General features: G+C 40.0%; 1 protein-coding gene across 10 annotated transcripts in view; it reads left to right on the plus strand.

The window, feature by feature from the left end:
* Positions 1 to 24,855, plus strand: part of ssrp1a (structure specific recognition protein 1a) — a 79,760-nt gene that overhangs the window by 15,965 nt on the left and 38,940 nt on the right. For all 10 annotated transcript variants that reach the window (XM_064344030.1, XM_064344029.1, XM_064344020.1 and 7 more), the window contains exons 4-7: positions 9,938 to 10,043; positions 15,786 to 15,979; positions 16,146 to 16,246; positions 16,386 to 16,515. In XM_064344030.1, the coding sequence (XP_064200100.1) occupies positions 9,938 to 10,043; positions 15,786 to 15,979; positions 16,146 to 16,246; positions 16,386 to 16,515 (531 nt within the window). The remainder of the gene's footprint in view (positions 1 to 9,937; positions 10,044 to 15,785; positions 15,980 to 16,145; positions 16,247 to 16,385; positions 16,516 to 24,855) is intronic.

A 24,855-nucleotide genomic window follows, 5' to 3' on the forward strand; every position in this document is an offset into this window, starting at 1 on the left:
TATTCTGCGAGTGCAACATATGCTTGTCTGTCATAGCCAACATTTATATATGAATTATTACTCATTACAAACTCGGTGCAAAAAGAAATCTCATTGAAAACACATTTTCAATGTACAAAAATGCCAAGTTACTCACATACAAAGCACTGTCTATTGTTTCACTTGGCCCTGTGTTTTTTTTAATTTTACCATCTCGCACCATGTCGTAATTCAAACTTTTTGTCACACCAAAGTGTAAAATAACTAAAATTTCCTCATGCAAGACATTTAACTGAGTGTACAAAACTGCTGGTGAATACCTACAGAAAGCATATTCCTCCAGAAAACAAATGTTTACACTTGGTTGTCAAGTTCATTTTACTAAATGAACAAATTCCTGTACATTTGCTACTTACAATAAATGCTGCATGTAAAATAAATATTGTACATACATACATAGAATACTTCATTATCCCCGTGGGGACATTTCCCTCGCAGCATGTAACATTCACATGTACAAACAGACATTTATACCAAGAAACAGACTATCATTGATGCAACAGAAAGGCTGGGCAGCTGAATACATACATACAGATAAAAATTGGACACATTGAGGCCTATTCAATCAATCTTGACTCTTAGAAACCTATTCACACATGCACTGTATGCTTCTACACACAGGGCCAGGTGGCTTGAAACAATTTAGGAAACATTTGGTTGCATTGCTTTGGAATACAGCTTCTTTAATTTCGGTGAGGCATATAGATGGCCTATATTGTTTGTAGAACAGTAATTTTGCGTCATTTTGATATCAATACTTTTTATGGCAGGCCTAGATTTTGGCAGTTTGAATGAATTACTTCTAGACAGTGCATTGTATGTGTGAGTAACTTGGCATTTTTGTACATTGAAAACATGTTTTTCAAGAGATTCTATTTGCATGCATAGAAATGCTCGTTTTCAAATGCCCATGAGTTCAATGGAAATCACGCATAATGAATATTGGGTTGGGTTTTGCTAGCCTGTATACAAAGAGCAAATAGATTTTTTTGGTGGGGGGGGGCTTATTAGCAATATTGATGTCATCACTGTAGCATTAGCAATTGTTTGAGTTGTGGAACATAATTAGATTATAGAATACCATAATTCACCTTGGGTGTCAGTTTCAGCCCTCCTTTGGGGAAGGGGACTGCCTTGTCATCTTTTTGTTGTCTCTAGTGGTTTCACCGATCGAGACTGGGTTTTTTGCATCAAAGTGCAAAGAGTCTGCTCTTTACAATGGTGCACCTTAAGTCAGTGATCGATGAAAGCAATAATTTACGAGAATACTATTTTTAGACGCCTACAACTAATTGGGGCTTAAGAAATTAATGTTTTGTACGGTACACGGGTACACATGCATTGTGCTGGTCTCTTGAAGACTAAAACATAAATGTAGCTAAATCTAGGGAGACAACATGTCAAGTTGATGGTGGCAGTAAATTCGGATCAACCGCAGTCGCTGTCACACAGTCACCGCCTAAGCTCTATTTAGAGCCAGGCTTTGGCTTTCCAGTTGGTCCCAAAGGTGTTTGATGGGGTCAGGTTTAGGGCTGTGTGCAGGCTTGTCAAGTCCTTCCACACCGATCTCAACAAAACCATTTCTATATGGATCTCACTGTGCCCCCACAGACATTGTCATGCTGAAACAGGAAAAGGCCTTCTCCAAACTGTTGGGCTTGCACAGAATCGTCTAGAATGATTGTATATTGTAGCATTAAGATTTGCCTTCGCTGGACGTAAGGGGCCTAGCCCAAACCATGAAACACAGCCCCAGACAAAGGGGTGTCCAGATACTTTTCAGATCGGTGACAAATTAAATAAAAAACCAACATGAAGTGCCTTAGTCTCTGGAACACCATTCTTCCAAAAGATATTTCCTCATTTGGTGTTCTGATGATGGTGGTGAAGAGCGCTGTCTAACACAGTCCAAAATCTCCCATTGGTGTTCAATTGGGTTGAGATCTGGTGACTGTGAAGGCCATGGCATATGATTCACATCATTTTCATACTCATCAAACCATTCAGTGACCCCTTGTGCCCTGTGGATGAGGGCATTGTCATCCTGGAAGAAACCACTCCCATCAGGATATAAACGTTTTATCATAGGAGAAAGGTGATCACTCAGAATGACTTAGTATTGATGTGCAGTGACCCTTCCCTCTAAGGGGACAATTGGATCCAACCCATGCCAGGAAAATGACCTCCACAGCATAACAGAGCCACTGCCTGGACCGTTCTCTTGGTGTTCGCCACACATGCACTAGCCCAATTGTCAAGAATATGGCTCTTGTATCAAGAGCTCTGTCAGAGCTAAAAAAGATTTAGATATTAAAAAAAAAAAAAACCTTTAAGTTGTCACAAGAGGTTATGTTTTCATAGTCTTACATTTTTTTGCCTTCGCTACACTAACCCCCCCACCACCACCACACCAAGAGATCAATTCCACAGAAAACACTGTGTAGATACAGTGTGTGTGTGTGTGTATGTATGTATATGTATGTATGTGTATATATATATATATACATGCGCGCGCACACTCACTGGGGCCACTTTATTAGGTACACCTGTTCAACTGCTCGTTAACGAAAATATCTAATCAGAAAATCATGTGGCAGCAACTCAGTGCATTTAGGCATGTAGACATGGTCTGCCAGCAGCCATACCTCCATGCACTCTGCTCCTGCCAAATGGCTGAAGCTAAGCAGGTGTGGGCTTGGTTAGTACTTGGATGGGAGACCACTAGGGAATACTGAGTTGCTGCTGGAAGTGGTGTTGGGTGGGCCAGCAGGGGGCAATCTTTCCTCTGGTACAAATAAACCCCAATGCCCCAGTGCAGTGACGGGGACACTGTGCTGTAGGAGATGCCGTCTTTCGGATGAGACGTGAAACTGAGGTCCTGACTCTCTGTGGTCATTAAAGATCCCATGACACTTATCGCTAAGAGTTGGGGGTTCCCCGGTGTCCTGGCCAAATCCCAGATCTGGCTCTCGGAAACTTGCCACTAAAAAAAAAATCATCCTCAGACTTAATTGGCTAAATAAATGTTCTCTCCCTCTCCACCTTTGCTAATGTGTGGTGAGCGTTCTGGCGTAAATTGGCTGCCGTGCATCACCCAGGTGGGTGCTACACATTGGTGGTGGGTGAGGTGAGTTCCCCTTCACTGTAAAGCACTTTGAGCATTTGGAAAAGTGCTATATAAATGTAATTAATAATAATAATAATAATAATATTCTGAACTTCAGCAGACAATCTGCTGAAGTTCATACCAAGCATCAGAATGGGGAAGAAAGGTTATTTAACACCTTAGCGCACAAGCTAAATCTTGCCAATCCTTGCCCATTTAGGGGGTACCCTATTTAAAGCTTTATAACTCCAGATGTGAACACCCCAGAGACTTGAAAAATGGCTTAAATGAAGCAAGACATTTGTACAATTTACAATACTAATGCAGATTAGTTTATAAGAAATAAAGTGCCACAAATGCAATTGTTTTGACAAAATCTAAAATAAATTTGCACTTTTTAAGTTCGCAATGAAATACTGAGAGATTGCATATATACAGGAGGTTAAACTACATGTGCTATATCAAAAACTTCTTGACCACAAGTTCATAAAATCTAAGGGTGGATATGTAGAACTACTATAGATGTATGAAGGAAAAACTAAGCAGTGTACCCAGCGTCTCCAAATCTATCCAAAATGTCTAAATTATGCATTGTTGTACATATTATATTCACGTATTTCACTACAAATCAATTGTTTTGACTCAAGAAAATCACTGTTGCATAATTTTCAAATAGGAATTACAAGCTTTCAGTCAGTACAGTGGTCTAAAATAGCTAGGTGTCCAGAAACATATCCAAAATATCTCTAAAATTGAATAAAATGCTTTTTGTCCATTATAAAACATATAAATGAGCCCCTTATGAAGGTCTAAGATGAAACATTGCTATCAGATTAAAAAAATAATGCAAAAATATTGTCACACAATGCGGTACAGTACCTAAATGTGTAATAATTAACTCGTGTGTATTTCTATACTCTGTACTCTCGTATGTTTTATTGTATGGGGATGAGACAACATGAAAACAATTTTCACCCGTCCACCACGTTTTGGCAATGTTCCAGCTCTGACGTCATCACTGTTGCATGCTTCACAAAAACTATTACACTACTAACACTTACATTACAGTGTGAAATATTTACATTATATAACACCACTAACCTATTTAAAGATACTCTATTTCAAAAATAACGTATATAACCGAAATATTTCGAGCAGTAATACGTACATAGCAATGATGGAATCTCATCTATGTGGAGTAGAGACCGTATCAGTGATACTGTTCTGTTCGCTTCGGTTTTGCTCCAGAAAACGATGTCAGCTAGGTCTATCAGCAAACATATGGCTTAGCTATGTCCAGAAGTCCTCAATAATAATAGTATTTTCCAAGAAATTACGAAATATCGTTGACCACGTTTCGTTAGGTGCAGCGTATTTTTATGCTAACAGAGTGAATGCATAAGTGAATGCGATGCTAAGAATATTTTCTGTTACGCTGGCCTATAAAACGCTATTACAAAAGCAGACAAAGCTACCTGGCATCGCTCCCATGTCCCACAATCGGCAGCTTGTGTCACCTATTTTTTGACAGACAGTTATGTTTGTTAAATGTTGACCAGGTTTAATGTTGTATTTCATGTTATCATTATCCAGTTTGAATAAAAATAAAAAAGGATGAAAATGTAAGATTGTATTTTGTATTTGAATTATTATGGTAGATTAGGCTCCCTTTTTAATTTTGTGATTTAAATTTAATATCAAATAGGATCCATTCCTGCTTGTTTTCAAAGTTTTGGAGGGACAGCACTGTATAAATAGAAGTAGTAGTATTGGTTTTTATCATTATCTGAAATGTCATCAAAGTTAGATCTGGTTAGCTAGCTAATTGGCTGGTAGAAATTATCACAAACAACTAGCAACTAATTAGGGGTCCAAGCAGCGAAGCTGGTGGAACACTATTGTATCTGTTAGGAATATTATTATTATTATTATTATTATTTTTCTCCGCTAAAAGTGTCTGAGGCTCAGCAACCATAAGTCCTAGAGCAACCAAATTTGGTAGGTGGGTTCCTATGGCCCGCCACTACTCAGGCCGTACAAATCACCTGTGTCGGCCAGATGGTGGCGCTATAACAAAGGGTCATGCGTAAAAGGCCCTAACTCCCACTCCGTAAGTCAGATAAACACAAAACTTAATCGACCTATGTATCTGAATGTGCTCCACAACTTTGCTATTGGGACCACCTATGTCCGCCATATTGTTTGCCCGCCATTTGGACTTTTTAGTTGCGGTGTGGAAGCTTTCTCTGCTAAAAGTGTCTGAGGCTCAGCAACCATAAGTTGTAGACCAACCAAATTTGGTAGGTGGGTTCCTATGAACCCCCACTACTCAGGCACTACTACTCTAAATATTTCGGTTATATACGTTATTTTTTAAATTGAGTGTCTTTAACCTCTTTAGGCACAAGCCAAATTTTGCCAATCCTTGCCCATTTAGGGGGTACCCTATTTAAAGCTTTATAACTCCAGATGTGAGCAGCACAGAGACTTGAAAAATGGCTGAAATGAAGCAAGACATTTGTACCATTTACAATACTAACTTAGATTATTTCTTCCTAAATTATGAATATAAACTAAAGTGCCACAAATGCAATTGTCAAGGCAAAAAATCTAAAATCAATTTGCTCTTTTTTCGTTTGCAATGACATACTGAGAGATTGCAAATATACAGCAGGTTAACCTCTTAAGGCACAAGCCAAATTTTGCCAATCCTTGCCCATTTAGGGGGTACCCTATTTAAAGCTTTATAACTCCAGACGTGAACACCACAGAGACTTGAAAAATGGCTTAAATGAAGCAAGACATTTGTACAATTTACAATACTAACACAGATTAGTTTATATTCATAATTTTGGAAGAAATAAAGTGCCACAAATGCAATTGTTTTGACAAAAAATCCAAAATAAATTTGCGCTTTTTAAGTTCGCAATGAAATACTGCGAGATTGAATATATGCAGGAGGTTAAACTATACATGTGCTAGGTCAAAAACTTCTTGACCACAAGTTCATAAAATCTAAGGGTGGATATGTAGAACTACTATAGATGTATGAAGCAAAAACTAAGCAGTGTACCCAGCATCTCCAAATCTATCCAAAATGTCTAAATTATGCATTGCTGTAAATCATAACATATCCATGTATTTCACTACAAATCAACTGTTTTGACTCAAGAAAATCACTGTTGCATAATTTTCAAATGGGAATTACAAGCTTTCAGTCAGTACAGTGGTCTAAAATAGCTAGGTGTCCAGAAACATATCCAAAATCTCTCCAAAATTGAATAAAATGTTTTTTGTCCATTATAAAGCATATAAATGAGCCCCTTATGAGGGTTTAAGATGAAACATTGCTATCAGATTAAAATAATAATGCAAAAACATTGTCACACAATGCGGTACAGTACCTAAATGTGTAATAATTAACTCGTGTGTATTTCTGTACTCTGTACTCTCGTATGTTTTATTGTATGGGGATGAGACAACATGAAAACAATTTTCACCCGTCCACCACGTTTTGGCAATGTTCCAGCTCTGACGTCATCACTGTTGCATGCTTCACAAAAACTATTACACTTCCGTCTAACGCTTACATTACAGTGTGAAATATTTACATTATATAACACCACTAACCTATTTAAAAATACTCAATTTCAAAAAGAACGTATATAACCGAAATATTTTGAACGATAATACTTACATAGCAATGGTGAAATCTCCTCTATGTTCAGTAGATAGAGACGGAGAGACAGTATCAATTATATTGTTCTATTCGCTTCTGTTTTGCTCCAGAAAACGATGTCAGCTAACCGAAATATTTCGAGCAGTAATACGTACATAGCAATGATGGAATCTCATCTATGTGGAGTAGAGACCGTATCAGTGATACTGTTCTGTTCGCTTCGGTTTTGCTCCAGAAAACGATGTCAGCTAGGTCTATCAGCAAACATATGGCTTAGCTATGTTCAGAAGTCCTCAATAATAATAGTATTTTCCAAGAAATTACGAAATATCCTTGAACATGTTTCGTTAGGTGCATCGTATTTGTCTGCTAACAGAGTGTGATTGCGTAAGTGAATGCTATGCTAAGAATATTTTCTGTTACGCTGACCTATAAAACGCTATTCCGAAAGCAGAATTAGACATGTTATACATCGTTAGAAAGCTTATACTCTCGCCTACCGAATAAATGAATTGTAAATCTAGTCAGACTGTACTAAAAAGGGCGACGACGCCGTAAACAACAGGTGTGGTGTTACGCACAGCTATTTTGGAAGATACCCAGGCGTCACAGATGCGCCTATATTTCCCAAACGGATTGTCCAAGACAATATATGACCACGCAGTCTCAAAAGGGACATCTCTACACGTAAAACCAACAGTAAGGTTTTATATTTATTCAATATTTAGTCCCAGATATTGACTGTAGAATGACATGGTATCATTTTAAAAAACTTTTTCTCGTTTATTTCGTTATTCAGTGAGCAGCGTTTTCACTGCTGTATAGGCATATCTTAGGGCTATTGTCGGGTTTATCTTGTTGCTATGACGGAATACGATTTTTTAGTGGTGAAAGAATATTTTTATGAATGCCAAGATAGACAATATTGTCCATTATGTCAAGGGTGGGGAGTGTTTTTTAGATGAGACTGCAGGGAGGGGGTGTGTGTTAAATGAACGACGGGAGCGACAATGGTGGGGCTGCGAAACTCCGTTTTCGGCATAGTTGTCATGTATCGTCTACTAATGAAACGGAAACAACGCGTTTCTGTTTTCATCTCACACTTTGGTTGCAGTAGTACCGAATGTTTGAGTTTAGTAATTTAGGCACGCGGGCGTGCCCACCACTAGGGGCTGTGCGCTAAGAGGTTAAATAGGTTACTGGTATTACATAATGTGGATATTTCACACTGTAATGTAAGCGTTTGTTATTAGTGGTGTAATAGTTTTTGTGACTCATACAACAGTGATGAGGAGAGTGTTGGAACATTGCCAAAATGTGGTGGACGGTTGAAAATTATTTTCATATCGTCCCATCCCCGTCCGTCGCTATGCTGAGATTTTAGTTTCTCTACAAACGCGCAAAAACACTCTGGTATAATAAAACAATGAAGGTAAATATAGCCTATGTATATAGTCCACTTCCTTCTGTTGCTACCATAATATAACAAACTTTCTTGTGTCTACAGCACAGATTCTCGCTGCAATTACTAATATTGAATATAAACAGAAGACGCAATTTATGCTGTAGTCTGCCAATGTCGAAATAAATAATACGGTACTCTGCGCGCTGGTAGCAGGGATGGCGAGTTGATATTTCGTTTTGTTTCTTTTTTTTCAATGTCGTATTTATTATTTGAAATTATTATCTGTTATTATATTATTATTATTATCTGTCTCTGCGGCTCTATGTGCATTCTCTGCTAAGCTGAGCAATGGATTGGAATATGTGTCTGACGTAGTGTTGAACGGTATACCGAAACTTCGGCACTTTTTCGGTAATTAAAAAAAAAAAAATCCTGGATTCGTTCACTGGTTCCTTCACAGCTCTGGTCCTGACTCCGACTTCTGACTCTTTGTTCACTGACTCCACTTCCTAGTGAACAAGAACGACTCATGCAGTGACTAATTCTGACTTCTGACTCAAGTTCCTTGTGAAAGAAATGTGACACTGGTTTATATGTGAATTCCTACATTAACATGGCATCGGCCGACACTGTTATTATGCGATTCACAGATATTTTCGAAATATTTCACAGATTTGGATATTTTTTCCTTGCTATTTACTCAAATAGCATTTACTGTTTGCTCGGAAATAGGCTAAGTGGCACGAGTTGGCCTCCTAAATAATTTGCAAATGACAGAAGGTATGATGAATACAATATAATGTAGCCTATTGGATATTTTATGGTTTTATAAAGAGCGCATGAATTGCCAGTGTGCGACAAATTCTTATGAGTTTGTAGTTTTATGGTACAAATGTTTTGTAGTGGATCAAACGTGCCAAAATTGATTTTACATTTCAGTTTTACACTTATCTTCATAGTTGGTGGCTGTCCAAATTTTATGACCTGTAATTCAGAGATTCTACAGAACTGCCGTGCCGTGCGTTACTGCAGCGGTATTAACGGATATGATTTTATGTGCCTCGGCTATAGCTATTTAGTGTTAGGTAACTGCGTTGTCATTTTCCTGCATCATGAATTAATGGCCGCTTGTTCACGGTTTATTTACGTCACGCAAATAACAGAGTAGGCTAGGCTACTCATTGCTTATAGCGTTTCTTAGGTGTAACTGGGCTAACCAGCTAGTGTAAGCCTGAGGACAGGAGAGAGGGAGTCTGAGATTGATAAACAGAAAGAATGAGAATGGAGGGAGAGAAATAAGGAGAGAGGGAGGGAGAGACACTGAAGGAGATCAGGGTTGGGAGCCCATGAGGAGTGCATTAACGGCGTACCTTACACCTGCTGTCCCACATGTGGAACCCATTCCCCCCAACCCCTCGAGGCAGTGTTTGGCGTTAATAAGCCCAACAGGATAAATAAACTGTGTCCAGGCCGGTCATCAGGGAGTGTGGGTGCCCTGACACAGCTGGGTCAGCTGGGGTAATTGGGCTCTGATTATCCCGGTCTCCTGGTGCACATTACAGTCCAGACTGAACCCCGATGATGTATTTATTACCCACTGAAAGACGGTAATCACCACAAACTTAGAGCGGTAAACATGAGGACTACAGCATTTCAGCTGCCGTTGTTCCCTCTTCCCTCATCTGGCCCCCTTTCTCCCTGTCTGCAGGATTTTGAGAAGATCTCGGAGTACTTTAAGGCTAATTACAAGGTGGAGCTGGCAGAGAAGGACATGTGTGTGAAGGGCTGGAACTGGGGCACTGCCAAATTCTCTGGTAAACCATGTTTGTACTCGCGTACACACCTGCTCATACATGCACGCACACATACACACACACTTTCTTTTGCTCGCAGTTGTCCCTGCAGATTGCTGAATTAAGGGCATGTCGTTTTCTTGCATTAAGAAATGAGCTCAAATTTGGCCCCATTCTGTTCTCTTTTTAAAACTTTTTGTCTTTAAAAACCACTTTTTCTGACCTCATTAAAATGAGATGAAAACCACTTTAAAATGCTGGGGGGGGTGGTTCTATTGAGAAAGTAAATCTGTTGATCTGCCTGTAAATCGTTGATCTGCATGCAAATCCATGTATCTGAACTGGTTTCAGTTCAGATACATGGATTTTGCATTCCAACCACAATGTAAATTTTTCTCAATTGGGTGCTTTTTAGGTTTTGAAGCATTATTTACACTTTTAAGCCACATTATGTGAGAAATATCTATGCATGCCATGAAGAATAAAATTTGTCTTCCATGTTCATATTGTGCTTACTGTGCTGTAGCAGGGGTGGCCAACCCTGGCCGTAGGGAGCTGCAGGGTCTGCTGGTTTTTGTTTTTACTTAAATACAACAACCACTTAGACCAAGGAAACCAGGTGAAAGGAGTTAACTGTAATTGACTGCTTTAATTGATCAATTAAGTGCCAAGTAAAAACGAAAACCAGCAGACCCTGCAGCTGTCCGGGACCTGGTTTGGCCACCCCTGTGCTATAGGGTTGCATGGTATTCTGATACTAAAGTACCACTGTACCAAAATTTTGTAACCAACATTTAGCAAAATTCAATATTTTACCAAAATGCACTTGACATTTCTTTGTATTACAACAAAATGATTGTTATCCATTGGAAAAGAAATACTGTGGCTTTGAGAATTGAAGGGAACGTTGACATAGGCTGTGTTTGAAACTATACTAGGGCTGGGCGATATATATCGCAGTGATAATTATTTTGTGCAATAGCGGTCGTCACCACCGTGTGGCGTACCGCCTTTTTGTCTTTTTCTCTTATATTAATTATACCTGAGGCAATAGCAAACAACCATGCTTTTGGAGGCCGTGTGAAATTGGTGGGGCGCAAAACTTTCCTTTAAACTAATCATTGATCTCAAACTGTTTTAATTTATTTTCAGTGATTAACAAGCATGCAAATGATCTGATTAATCAATTGGAAAGTGACACAGCGTCTTTGCATTGTGTTAGGGAGATTAAATGATAAATGTGATTTAGAAAAATTTGTTTTAATCACTAAGCAGTGGCGGAAACTTCCCCTGATTTTACTTGAGTATCAATACAATTAATCCACAAAACAGGCTACTCAATATTATCATATATAGCCAGCTCTCCCCAAATAGGCAGTTTTAGCAAGTAGCCTAGGCCTTATAGCCTACATTTTTTTTCATTTGCAATACGAAATTGCACATTTTTAATAAGCATTATTTGCGGATACATGCACTTCTTTCTCCACACTCGTATTAATTGCAAATATCTGAAATGCGTAAATCAGGGGTGGCCAACCCCGGTCCTGGGGAGCCGCAGGGTCTGCGGGTTTTTGTTTTGACCTTAAATACAACAACCACTTACACAAAATAAACCAGGTGAGGTGAGTTAACTGTGTAATCAACTGCTTTAATTGATCAAGTGCCGAGTAAAAACAAAAGCCAGCAGACCCTGCGGCTCTCCAGAACCTGGGTTGGCCACCCCTGGCGTAAATTGTAAACAATCTTTCAGGTTTTGTTTTTGCTGGTTATTCTGAAAGCTAACACGGTAGATAACAGACTGGTGTATCTTGTTTGTTAAGTTTAGACTACTTGGTGATTAAAACAGATTTTTAATGAATAAATTGAATTTATGATTTAATTCCCCTAACATGGTAAGATGCTGTGTGTTAGGCTACTTGCTATTTGATTAATCCGATCGTTGACACACTTGATAATAAAGGAAAATTAATGAAAACCCCTGTGTGCCATCTTCTTAAATAGTAAAGGGACACAAATAAATATAGTTTAAATTATTTAATTAGTACTTCATTTATTTGTTATATTTAGTATTTTGCTCACAAATCACAGATGTATAATTTTATTTTTAATTTTTATTTAGTTTCCCCACTTTTTAGTATTTTCATTTTTTTATTTCCTATTTTCTTGCTCTAATATTATATTAATTGTATTTCTATTTAGTATTTTCCTTCTATTTCCTATTTTCTTGCATAAACGTTACTAGGTTTTACATCTTTTATAGACAATTTCCCCACCTGTTTGGGGAAATTTCTGTCCGAATGATTTATCCTTAGTTTGGCTAACAAATGAGGTCAGACTTCTATCACAGTGAACCAATGGGATAGGACGCCATCTTCAGACCAACCCTCAAAAAAGTTCTCTGATGCATTTTTGTTCATCCATTACAGCCAAATCAAAGGCAAATGACCCAAACAGGATGTGAGCTCATATCTCAGTTACACCCAATCTTTGGTCAGTTGGAATAAAACTTGCTATCAGTGCTTACAGCCAGGCTTGTAACATGATCAGATCAAGTTGCCATGGCGACTGCCCTGCTGGACTGCTTGGCCCCCTTATCGCTGCTGGCAGCTATATTTATTGTTATAATGTTGTTGTATTAATAATAATAATTAAAGCCGCAAGCGGTGGTTGGGAGGGGTCCAAGCATTGGCACTATCGCGCCCCCTATGGAGCGATTTTAAAATAACTTTTTCCTCATGATCATATGCCTTCACCCAACATATTTACTGAATATCATGATGATTATATAAAATATTGATGACTTATGGCCAATTTTGTGCTAAGAGACGCTGTCGGATGACTTAGTTGCATCGCCATGGATGTGTTCTGGCCGCTTCCAGTAAAGGCCTTTACTTTGTCGTAACACTTAGATGGGATGTCGTAACACACATATGGCCCGGCGTGTATGTACAGCTGCAGCGCTTCCATGCTGTAACTAAAAAAGGCGTCACACTAGTGTTGTCATGATACCAAAATTTTGACTTTCATACCGATACCAGGTTTAGTATCACGATGCTCGATACTGAAACAATATTGATTCAATACTCGGTACCTAACAATACTGAAAATACCTTCATAGATCAGAAACCTAATGTCCAAAAGGGTTGACCTCATTTTCAAATTCACAGTTTATTAAAAACCTGGTATATTAACAACCTTTAAGTTGATGCCTGTTCAACATATTAATAAGCATAGGCCTATAGTGTTACAACACTAAACAATAGAAAAATATATTAAATATATTTTAAAAATTAAACAATTGTAAACTAAATAATCTTTAAATAGGTCTTTCACTTTTAAATAGATCTAAAAACAGCGTATTTTAATAACAATGCAGCATCTTCCTATAATATAATATTTCCAAATTAGAACACCTATTGCTACTAAAGTGAACTGAGTCGAAGCTTGCACTGTATCAACGAGTAAGTGCACAAGTGCACGTCACCTCACTTGCCAACCTTAGTTGCTACTGCCATTTAGCGAAGATTCTGACAAATTACACTTTTCATCCTCTCAATCGGTAATGCGGGAGACACATTTCCCTGGCTTTTACATTTGACGCAAAACTACCGAACGTCAGAAAAATCTAATACCGAACCGTTTCTTTTTTATAAGTACCGAAAAAGTGCTGAAGTTTCGGTGTACCGTGCAACACTACGTCAGACACAAACCTATTCCAATCCATGGCTCAGCTTAGCAGAGAATGCACATTTCAGAGCGCCTCAGAGACAGATAGAATAATAACACATAAATACACATTTCAAATAATAAATACGACATTGAGAGAAAACGAAACAAAAGGCTACTCTCGTGCTGCGCGCAGAGTAGCCTGCCGTATTATTTATTTAGACATTGGCAGATGAGAACATTTTCAGTTACGCTGACCTATAAAACGCTATTCCAAAAGCAAAATCAGACATGTTATACATCGTTAGAAAGCTTATACTCTCACCTACTGAATAAATGAATTGTCAATCAAAACCAAATTGTACTAAAAAGGGCGACAACGCCGTAAGCAACAGGTATGGTATTACGCACAGCTGTTTTTGAAGGTAGCCTACCCAGGGATCACAAATGCGCGTATATTTCAGAAACGGATTGTCCAAGACAATATATGACCACTCAGTTGCAAAAGGGACATCTCTACGTGTAAAACCAGTGGTAAGATTGTATATTTATTCAATGTTTAGTCCCAGATATTGACTGTAGAATGACATGGTATACTTTTAAAAAAACTTAGTCTCGCTTATTTCGTTATTCGTTATTTTCACTGCTGTATTGGCATATTTTAGGGCTAATGTCAGGTTTATCTTGTTGCTACGGAATATTACATTACATTACAGGCATTCGGCAGACGCTCTTATCCAGAGCGACGTACAACAGAGTATATAACCATAACCAGGAACAAGTGTGTCGAAAACCCTAGAGAGAAGTACTGTTCCAAGTGCAGAGAACAACCGCATAGTTCAACTTGGACCCTGTAGGTTAAACTGATTAACACTCACACAAACAAGAACAGCAACAACGCAGTCTATGCAAAAATACAAGCAATAGTTAAGACGAGTGCATTAACTAAGTCACCTACGAAACAGCTACCTAGTTACAACTCTAAGCTTGCAGTCAATTTAGAGATTCAATTGAGAATACGATTTCTCTCAGCATAATGATGGATTTAAAGACTAAACGAACTCACCCGGTACTGTATGATTCATCCTCTCAAAGCTTTTACTAACAAACTTTTAGTAGCAAAAAATGAAATCTCAACTCGCCATCCATGCTATCTGCTTCCTACGCTCGGAGTACCGTTTTATTTACTTCGACATTTGCAGAGTACAGCATAAATTGCGTCTTTTGTTTATATTCAATATTAGTAATTGCAGCGAGAAACTGCAACTGTAGGCTCAAGATAGTTTATGTTATGGTAGCAACGGAACGAAGCGGACTATATATGTATTTGATCAGTTAAAAGTAATTAACTTATTTTATGTAATGGCATGCATAGCTATTTCTTACATAATATGGCTTAAGGGAGTAAATAATCCTGCACGTAATTAAGAGAAATGAACAGCTTGTGAAAATTCTGGAATTGAAATTGTGGTTGGTATGAAAACCATATATGGCATATGCAGGGGGGCCCAGGGCTGAGATTCGGAACCACTGGGCTGACCGAAAATCAATATAATGGTTATTAAAATTTAGCTATTACAAGTTAACCTTGTATAAACAATATTGTGGACTGAAGTTGTGTATATGTGGAAGTTTATTATGACACACCGGCTCTTATTTGTGCTTTGAAATAAGTATTTCATGAGCATTCCATCAATAATAACACTTCTGATGTAATTGTAACGAGCCACTCTGATCGCTTCGAATGACGGACAGAATCAAATGACAATGGTGTTGATTTAGGAAATATGCAACTTTTAATGATTATTGTTAGTCCTTTATTGAGACCATTTGGGGGGGGGGGGGTTTTATTTATTTATTTATTTTTTCATTTGGTCTCCTGTCCCCCCAAATGATTGGCGCCCCTGCAGACAATGCATTTATGGAGTTTTAATATTTTTTAGTTAATTTTAAGTCCCTTTCTGTACTCAATGATGTGCTTTATATGGTGCGGTTTAATTTATTCCACACACTCTGTGCCCACTGTAGTGTACCATGGCAGTTATGTTATTACCATTTTTTTTTTTTTTTGAACGTGTGGGATCCTGTGCCCCCTAGGGCCGCTGCTGTCCTTCGATATAAATGACACCCCCGCCTTCGAGGTGCCGCTATCCAGTGTGTCGCAGTGCGCAACGGGGAAGAATGAAGTGACGCTGGAATTCCATCAGAATGACGATGCTGAGGTGTCTCTGATGGAAGTCCGCTTCTATGTGCCCCCCAGCACCGGGGATGAAGGAACGGACCCTGTAGAGGTGCTGTACCTGTGATGGCCACCACTGTACACTGATGGCCGTACATTACATTGCGCACATTTAGCGGAAGTGTCTATTCAGGGTGATGGAGAACACAAGAATTTGATTGCGAGAACATAAGTGCATGTGTGTGTTGCAGTAAGTGACAGTGTGCATTGTTCTTTAGGCCTTTGCTCAGAATGTGCTGTCGAAGGCAGATGTGATCCAGGCCACGGGAGACGCCGTCTGCATCTTCAAAGAGCTGCAGTGTCTCACTCCCAGGGGCAGGTACTGTGAACTCACCTGCTGATCACACTGTTTACCCCATCTACCACAGTATCAACCCAAATCACCCCAAAGTGGTTTAAGTTCTGGTTTTAGTCTGTTTTTAAAGGGCCCCCCTCAGTACTGGTGTTCCCTCCCACAGGTACGATATCCGCATCTATCCCACCTTCCTGCACCTCCACGGCAAAACCTTTGACTACAAGATCCCCTACACCACTGTGCTCCGCCTTTTCCTGCTGCCACATAAAGACCAGAGACAGATGTTCTTTGTGGTGAGTGTTCATATACAGTTGAAGCCAAAAGTTTACATACACCTAGGCAAAAGACATTCAAACTAAGTTAAGTCAATTAGGGTATCTACTTTATTTCCATAAGAGGTCATTTCAAAATAATAGCTAAGGGACAGATTTATTTCAGCTTTTATGTACTATATCAAATTTTCAGTGGGTCAAAAGTTTACATATACTTTGTTAGTATTCGGTGGCTTCGCCTTTTAATTTCTTAACTTGAATCAAACGCTTGTGGTAGCCTTCCACAAGCTTCTCGCAATGCTTTGCCAGAATTTTTGCCCATTCCTCCCGACAGAACTGGTATAACTCAGCCAGGTTTGTGGGCCTCCTTGCTTGGACAAGCTTTTTCAGTTCAGTCCACAAATGTTCTATGGGATTCAGGTCAGGGCATTGTGATGGCCACTCCAATACTATCACATTATCTTTTTGTTACAACTTTGGAGGTATGCTTAGGACCATGTCCTGCTGGAACACCCCCACAACATGATGCTGCCACCCCCATGCTTCACAGTTGGGATGGTGTTCTTTGGATTAAAAGCCCTCACCCTTTTTCCTCCATACATAGCGCTGATAATTATGGCCAAACAGTTCAATTTTTGTGTCATCAGACCAGAGAACACTCCTCCAAAAGTTTAGGTCTTCATCCTGGTAATCACCTGCAAACTTAATTCTGGCTTTTTTATCCCAGTCTTGGAGTAGGGGCTTCTTCCTTGTATGACAGCCTTTCAGGCCATGGAGATGTAGGATTCTCTTAATGGTGGATGTAAGTACTTTGGTACCTGATGCCTCCAACTCCTTCACCAGTTCCTTTGTTGTTGTCTTGGGGTTCAGTTGAACCTTTCAGACTAAAATTCGTTCAGCCCTGGGAGTTCCATTTGCGCCTCCATCCTGAACAATGTAGTGTCTGTGTGGTCCCAAGATTTTTATATTTGCATACAGTCGTTTGTATAGATGCTTGTGGTACCTTCAGTTTTTTGGAAATTGCTCCTAAGGAGGAACCAGACTTGTGGAGGTCCACAATTTTTCTGAGGTCTTGGTTGAGTTGCTTGCATGGTATCAAGGGCAAAAAGGCAATGGCTGTAAAGGTAGGCCCTTAAATACAGCCACAGGTGCCAGTTAACTCCTAATTGACAGTTGGCCAATTAGAAGCTTCTAAAAAGCAATTACATCAATTCCTGGAATCTTCCAGACCGTTAAAAGGGACATGTAAACTTGTGTATGTAAACTTTTGACCCACTGTAATTCTAATATAGTGAATTAAAGCTGATCTATAATGGATTGTTTTACAACCCCAATTCCAAAAAAGTTGGGACGGTAAATGAAATGGAAATAAAACAGAAAGCAGTAATTTGTGAATTTACTTTGACTTGTATCCAAACAAAAACAGTATAAAGACAATGTATTTCATGTTTTATCTAATCAACTTCATTGTTTTTTGAAGATGTACATGTATTATGAAATTTATGCCTGCAACACACTCCAAAAAAGTTGGGACAGTCGAATGTTTACCACTGTGTAACATCATAATTTCATTTAATAACACTTAAGCATTTGGGCACTGAAGACACCAGTTAGTTAAGTTCAGCAAGTGGGATTTTCCCCCATTCTTCCATTATGCAGGTCTTCAGCTGTGCAATTGTACGGGGCTTTCATTGCTATATTTTGCGCATCATAATTCGCCACACGTTCTTAAAAAGGAGACAGGACAGGACTGCAGGCAGGCCAATCTAGCATCCGCACTCTCTGTTTATGCAACCATGCACTTGTATTCCGGGTTGAATGTAGTTTGGCCTTGTCCTGCTGGAAAATGCAGGGATGGCAGCATATGTTGCTCCAGAATTTGTACATATTCTGCATTAATGGTGCCCTCACAGATGTGCAAGTTACCCATGCCATGGGCACTGACACACACCCCCATACCATGACAGATGTTGGCTTTTGGACCTGATGCTGATATCAGCTTGGATTGTCCTTTTCCTCTTTGGCCTGAGAACACGACATTACATTACATTACAGGAATTTGGTAGACACTCTTATCCAGAGCGACGTACAACAAAGTGTATAACCATAACCAGGAACAAGTATGACGAAAATCCTAGAGAGAAGTACCGGTCCAAGTGCAGGGAACAACCGCATAGTTCAACTTGGACCCTGAAGGTTAAACTGTTTAACACTAACACAAACGAGAACAGCAACAACGCAGTCTATGCAAAAATACAAGCAGTAGTTAAGACAGGTGCATTAACTAAGTCACCTACAAAACAGCTACCTAGTTACAACCCTAAGCTTACAGTCATTTACAGGGAGGTAGGGAGGGATGGGGAGAGGTGCAGCCTGAAGAGGTGAGTCTTCAGTCGTCTCTTGAAGTGGGTCAGTGTCTCAGCTGTTCTGACCTCCATGGGGAGGTCATTCCACCATCGTGGGGCCAGAACAGACAGGAGACGTGTTCGGGAAGCGCAGGTGCGAAGAGGGGGAGGTGCCAGGCGTCCTGAGGTAGCAGAACGGAGGGGTCTGGCTGGCATGTAGGGTTTGAATATCTTGTGGAGGTATGCTGGGGCTGATCCCTTGACTGCCTGGTATGCTAGGACCAATGTTTTAAATTTGATGCGAGCTACAACAGGCAGCCAGTGGAGGGTAGTGAGCAGGGGAGTGACGTGGGAGTGTCTGAAGACCAGACAAGCTGCAGCATTCTGAATGAGTTGCAGGGGTCTGATGGCAGATGCCGGTAGTCCAGCCAGAAGAGAGTTGCAGTAGTCCAGGCGGGATAGTACCGTTGCTTGGACCAGGAGCTGGGTTGAGTAGGTGGTGAGAAAGGGGCGGATTCTCCAGATGTTATACAGGAAAAATCTGCATGCTCGGCTTACTGCTGTGATGTTCTTTGAGAGGGACAACCTGTTGTCCATCACCACTCCGAGATTCTTGGCACAGGGTGATGATGTCACTAAGGTGTCCCCTAGGGAAATGGAAAAATCGAGGAGGGGAGATTTTAGAGCAGGAATGAAGATTAGCTCCGTCTTTCCCGGGTTGAGCTTCAGGTGGTGATTGTCCATCCAGCTCTGGATGTCCCTCAGGCAAGCGGAGATGCGGGCAGGGACCTGTGTGTCCGATGGGGAGAAGGAGAGAAAGAGTTGTATGTCGTCGGCATAGCAGTGATAGGACGGCTGTTTTGTTCAAAAACTATTTGAAATGTTGACTCGTCGGACCACAAAACACGCTTCCACTGTGCTACTGTCCATCTCAGATGAGTCCGAGCCCAGAGAAGTCGGCGGCGCTTCTGGACAGTGTTGATGTGTGGCTTCTGCTTTGCATAATAAAGCCTTAACTTGCATCTGTGAATGTAGCAGCGAATGGTGTTGACTGACAAAGGTTTACTGAAGTATTCCCGAGCCCATGTCATGATATCTATTACAGACGCATGATGACTTTTAAGACAGTGACGTCTGAGGGATTGGAGATCACGCACATTCAGAAATGGTTTTTGGCCTTGCCCTTTACGCACTGAGATTTGACCGAATTCTTTGAATCTTTTAATTATATTGTGCACTGTAGAGGGTGAAATGCCCAAAGTCCTACCGATTTGTCTTTGGGGAACGTTGTTCTCAAAGTTCTGGATTATTCGCTGACGCATCTGTTGGCAAATTGGCGATCCTTGACCCATCCTTGCTCTTGAAGGACTAGGCCTTTCTTGGAGGCTCCTTATATACTATAACATTATTGCCTCAACCGTTTAACATCACCTGTTTCACATCACCTTGTTATTTCAACTTGTCACATCGTTATTAGTCCTAAATGCCTTGTTAGGGGTCCAAGCAGCGAAGCTGGTGGAACCCTATTGTATCTGTTAGGATTATTAGGGGTCCAAGCAGCGAAGCTGGGGTAGGACGACCTGCCAGCTAAGAAGTGACCTGTACAAGCGTGATGGGCTGCACCTGAACAGGAGGGGTTCTGCTGTGATGGGCCAGCATATGTTTAGGGTAGCAGAGGATTATTTAAACTAGGGGACAGGGAGGTCAGAGAGTGAAGGGTCGGGAAGTGCAGACTGCCTGGATGGAAGCTGTCATGGCTACATTATTTTGTGAACACCAATGAAATCTTTTTAAAGCAAAATTTTAGTGCGGTTGGCTTGGGGCTGAGAATGGAAGAAGGTGTGTAAAAGTAATAATCTTGAATGTCTTTGTTTAAATTCTAGAAGTATAAAAAATACTATGAATAGTGGGGGCTATGACATAGTTGGGATTTCAGTGACATGGCATGGGGAGGAGGATGGGGATGAATATAATATAGAAGGGTACAAACTCATTAGGAAGGATAGATCCAGTAAGAGAGGTGGGAATGTAGTTCTCTGTGTAAAATCTTAATGTGCAGGAAATTCCAGAAATTGAAAAACTTGTGCCTAGTCAGAATATTTGGATTAAGCTTGTTGAGCAGGGGTGGCCAACCCAGGTCCTGGAGAGCCGCAGGGTCTGCTGGCTTTTGTTTTTACTCGGCACTTAATTGATCAATTAAAGCAGTTGATTACATAGTTAACTCACCTCACCTGGTTTATTTTGTGTAAGTGGTTGTTGTATTTAAGGTCAAAACAAAAACCCGCAGACCCTGTGGCTCCCCAGGACCGGAGTTGGCCACCCCTGTTGTAGAGGAACAGTCAGCTTCAGACATTAGTGTGAATTCAATGCTCTTTGGAAACCTTAAACAGGTTTGTCAGTAAGGGACTATTATGGGTGACTTAAGTTACCCTGAATTTTTTTAGATGTTTTAAATAACCTTTTTTGGTCAGTCAGCCTACAAGAGGGAATTCAATTCTGGATCTGGTGCTATGTAATCCCAACTGAATTTGCAGTATAGAGGCAGTTCAGCCGCTTGGGACAAGTGATCATTCTGCAAGATCTGATATATTTTGGTAATACAGCAAGAAGTTTTCATTTTACATTAGCCAATTTTAACAAGATGCATGCAAATTTAAGTAATATAGACTGGGTGCAACTTTGTGATTGCAAGACTTTGAATGAAATGTGGGGCTGGTTCACAAGGGTTATTCTTGAGGCACAATGTAAATTTGTTCCAGAAGTAAGGAAAAGTAAGAAGCAAGCAAGCAGTCTCCCCAGTGGATGAACAAAGCCATACAGGAAAGTTTGAGAAAAAAAAGAACTGTGTAGAAGAAGAAAAATGACAGCACTGGGAGTTAATAAGGCTGAATATTGTAAATATGTGTGCTAAAGTTAAAAAGGAACTATGGGAAGCCAAGAGGCTCTTTGAAAGGTGAATTGCCAAGATGCAAAATGTAATCCTAAATGTTTCTTTCAATACTGTTTTAGGAAATGTAAAGTGAAGGAGAATGTCAGGTGCATGACAGTAGGGTTGGGTCGGTTTCCGGTTTTGCAGATCCGGTCCGGTGTAAGAGCTTAAACCGGTTTGATTTCATGCGACTGAACCGGCATTTGTCATTATGAGACGTTCTGGCAACTTAAAAAGTAGCCTACATCAGCAACCTGTGTGACTGTGCTAAATCCAGCTTGTATTGCATTAGTAATAAGCAATATGACAACGTGATTATCATAATATTATGTTTGTTTATAAACGGAGCCACTAGTGTCTGAGTGCAAAAAAAAATTCTACACTGTAGCTTCAGAACTGGCTACAGTGTATAACACAAAGACTAGTCGTAGGAGGGATCTTATTTGAGCAGGGTGCTGCAGGAAGTGGAGTTTGGTCTTCCTCATTTATATCAATAACCTTGACAGGGACATTGAAAGAATATTATTTTAATTTGTAGATGATACAAAACTGGAAGGCCCAGCAAATAGTTTAGAAGCTGCCAAAGTAATCCAAGACGAGAATCCAGAAGTGGGCGGAAACCTGGCAAATGAAATTCAATATAGCTAAATGCAAAGTTATACATATGGGAAATGTTCATGTGGAAAAAAACATAAAGCAGGATTACTTTATAGGAGGAACAAAATTGGAATGTGCTTAGTTTGACAGCAGGGTTCGTACGGTCATGAAAAACCTGGAAAAGTAATTGAAATTAAAAATGCAATTTCCAGGCCCTGGAAAAGTTATGGAAAATATTTTTTGAAAAGTAACGGAAATATAGCTAGAGTTGCATCAAATATAATTACTAATTAATCCAATCATAAAAATAGTATGTATAGTAATAAAACTTAAATTGGCACGTAACCTTCGCGGTATTTTGGTTGTGTGAGAAGTTAATTTGGTCCGGCTCAGCCTGTTTAAAGGCACGCCTCTGCTGATGTAGCAGTTGGTAAACGTAGGCCCTACTGTGCCGACAATATGCCAGGGAAGTGCAGCTTCAATAATATATCAGGGCTCGAAATTAACTTTTTTACTTGGTAGCACTGGTGCTCCCAACTTCAAAAACTTAGTAACACCCACCGAAATGTAAGGAGCACCAACAATATATGCAATAGATTTTTTATTGATAAAAAAGACAATATAACAGTACGGTTTACAAGTAACAGTTAAACTGTCACGCATAAAATGTGTCGACTCTTCAAGGAATTGCGTGTTATGCATTCAACCGACAAAGCGCTTCTCGTCACATTAATACCGCTAATTAAATCAACCGCCAGTAAACTGCATCGGAGAAATTAGCTGTTCCAACCGGGTCGCTACACAAAACGTCCACTTCAACTTTTCAGCTTTCAGTAACGTTAATAAATTGAACATAAACTTTTGTCTTCAGGTAACATTAGTTAACGCGTTAGCTCTCTGTGTCGCGTGACAGTGGAGTGCAGAGAAAGGGAGTGATTGAAGGCTAATATTAACCCATTTAAAATCAGCATTAAAGGTAAGAATGTCAAGCTCGCGATTGGTTAGAAGGGTCACCGTCAGCTCACAAGGGACATGCTGAGTGTATTAACTAGCGAATGTGCAGAGAAAGAGACGTTCGACTGGAAAAAGAAAAAAAAAAAAAAGGTCGCACCAGAACAATTATTTGCACTCGCACAAATGCTCCCAATTATATTTTGAGGTCGCACAGATTAAATTTCGGGAGCATATGCAATTTCGAGCCCTGTTTGAGACATTGACAAAAATGTTAAACTATTCGAATTAAAATGTGAGAGAACGTATCTAAGTGTGTCTGTCTGGTGTTTATTTGTTTTAGAGAGGCACCATATGTTTCAGATGCAGACCTAATTTTACTTGGTGTTATTTATTTATTTATTGACCTTTCAGCAGAATTACAGGTTCATAAAGACGGTTGTCATTAAAAACACTGAATTATTTTGCTGTTACAATAAAACATCAATACTAAGTAGACAAAAAATTTTTAATATTGCAATTATCTAAGCTGAGATCTAATCTCGTATCCCAAATTTAAATTTAAAATCCGCTGTCATTTAGGAGTCTGCACATATAGGGGATTGGTGATCTCCTGTATCTCTCAGTTCGACATCTTGGGATGGCCAGTTTGTTGGAGTTCCTTGTCTGACGACCTGTGAGCTCCTCCCTGAGGGGGGGGTAGCCAGTCACTGAAGTTGGACTTTAGCAGCTTTCTGGCAAAGCCAAGACACAGTTGAGTGCGTCTCTCTGAGAGTGCACAATCCGAGAGTGCAGAGAGCCTCTGGGTACCCTGAGTACCTGTGGCCAAGTATGATTTTACAAGCCCGTTTCTGCGTGCTTTCCAGCCTTTTAGCCTGGTCTGTAGTCAGGGAACTGTGCCAGACGGGGACTGCATACTCCAGCACCGAGCGTACGTAGCCTGTGTAGATGGAAACCAGTTCTGGGTCTCGGACACCAAATTTCTTCAGGCGACGCAGAGCAAAAAGCTTCCTGTTCGCTGAGGTCAGCATGTGGTCCACCTGACTGTCCCAACGCAAATTACTCTGGATGGTGACCCCAGGACCTTGACAGTGTCACAGACTTACAGGATGTTCTGGTCAATAGAGAGAGTCGGCAGGGCGGGTGGATGCCTCATGTGGGTGACATGTGAAACTTTACATTTCTTTGGGTTGAGTTTCATTTTGTGCTCCTCTACCCAGATATCAAGACCATTCAGGGTCTGTTGGAGGGTACAGGGTAGTTGGAGCTGTTACAATAAATAATTTTAAATCGTCCCGCTGAGATAAAGTCATTTGTTTTGGTCATGGAAATTCAGTTAACCCTCTGGGGTCAAATGAGGCACACTGGTGATTGTGCGATGCTCTGACATTTGTGTAAATTTCATCAACTTTATATACAGTGATTCCAAAGTGTTTCATATCTTTGTTTTCAGCACAGACTCAGCTACAATAATATGGCAGCAGTAAGTAGGTCATAATCATGGGTGGATTGTAAACTGCTCTAAAAACACACAAACTG

Source organism: Anguilla rostrata, chromosome 7 (genome assembly GCF_018555375.3).
Source record: "Anguilla rostrata isolate EN2019 chromosome 7, ASM1855537v3, whole genome shotgun sequence".
Classification (NCBI taxonomy): Eukaryota; Metazoa; Chordata; class Actinopteri; order Anguilliformes; family Anguillidae; genus Anguilla; species Anguilla rostrata.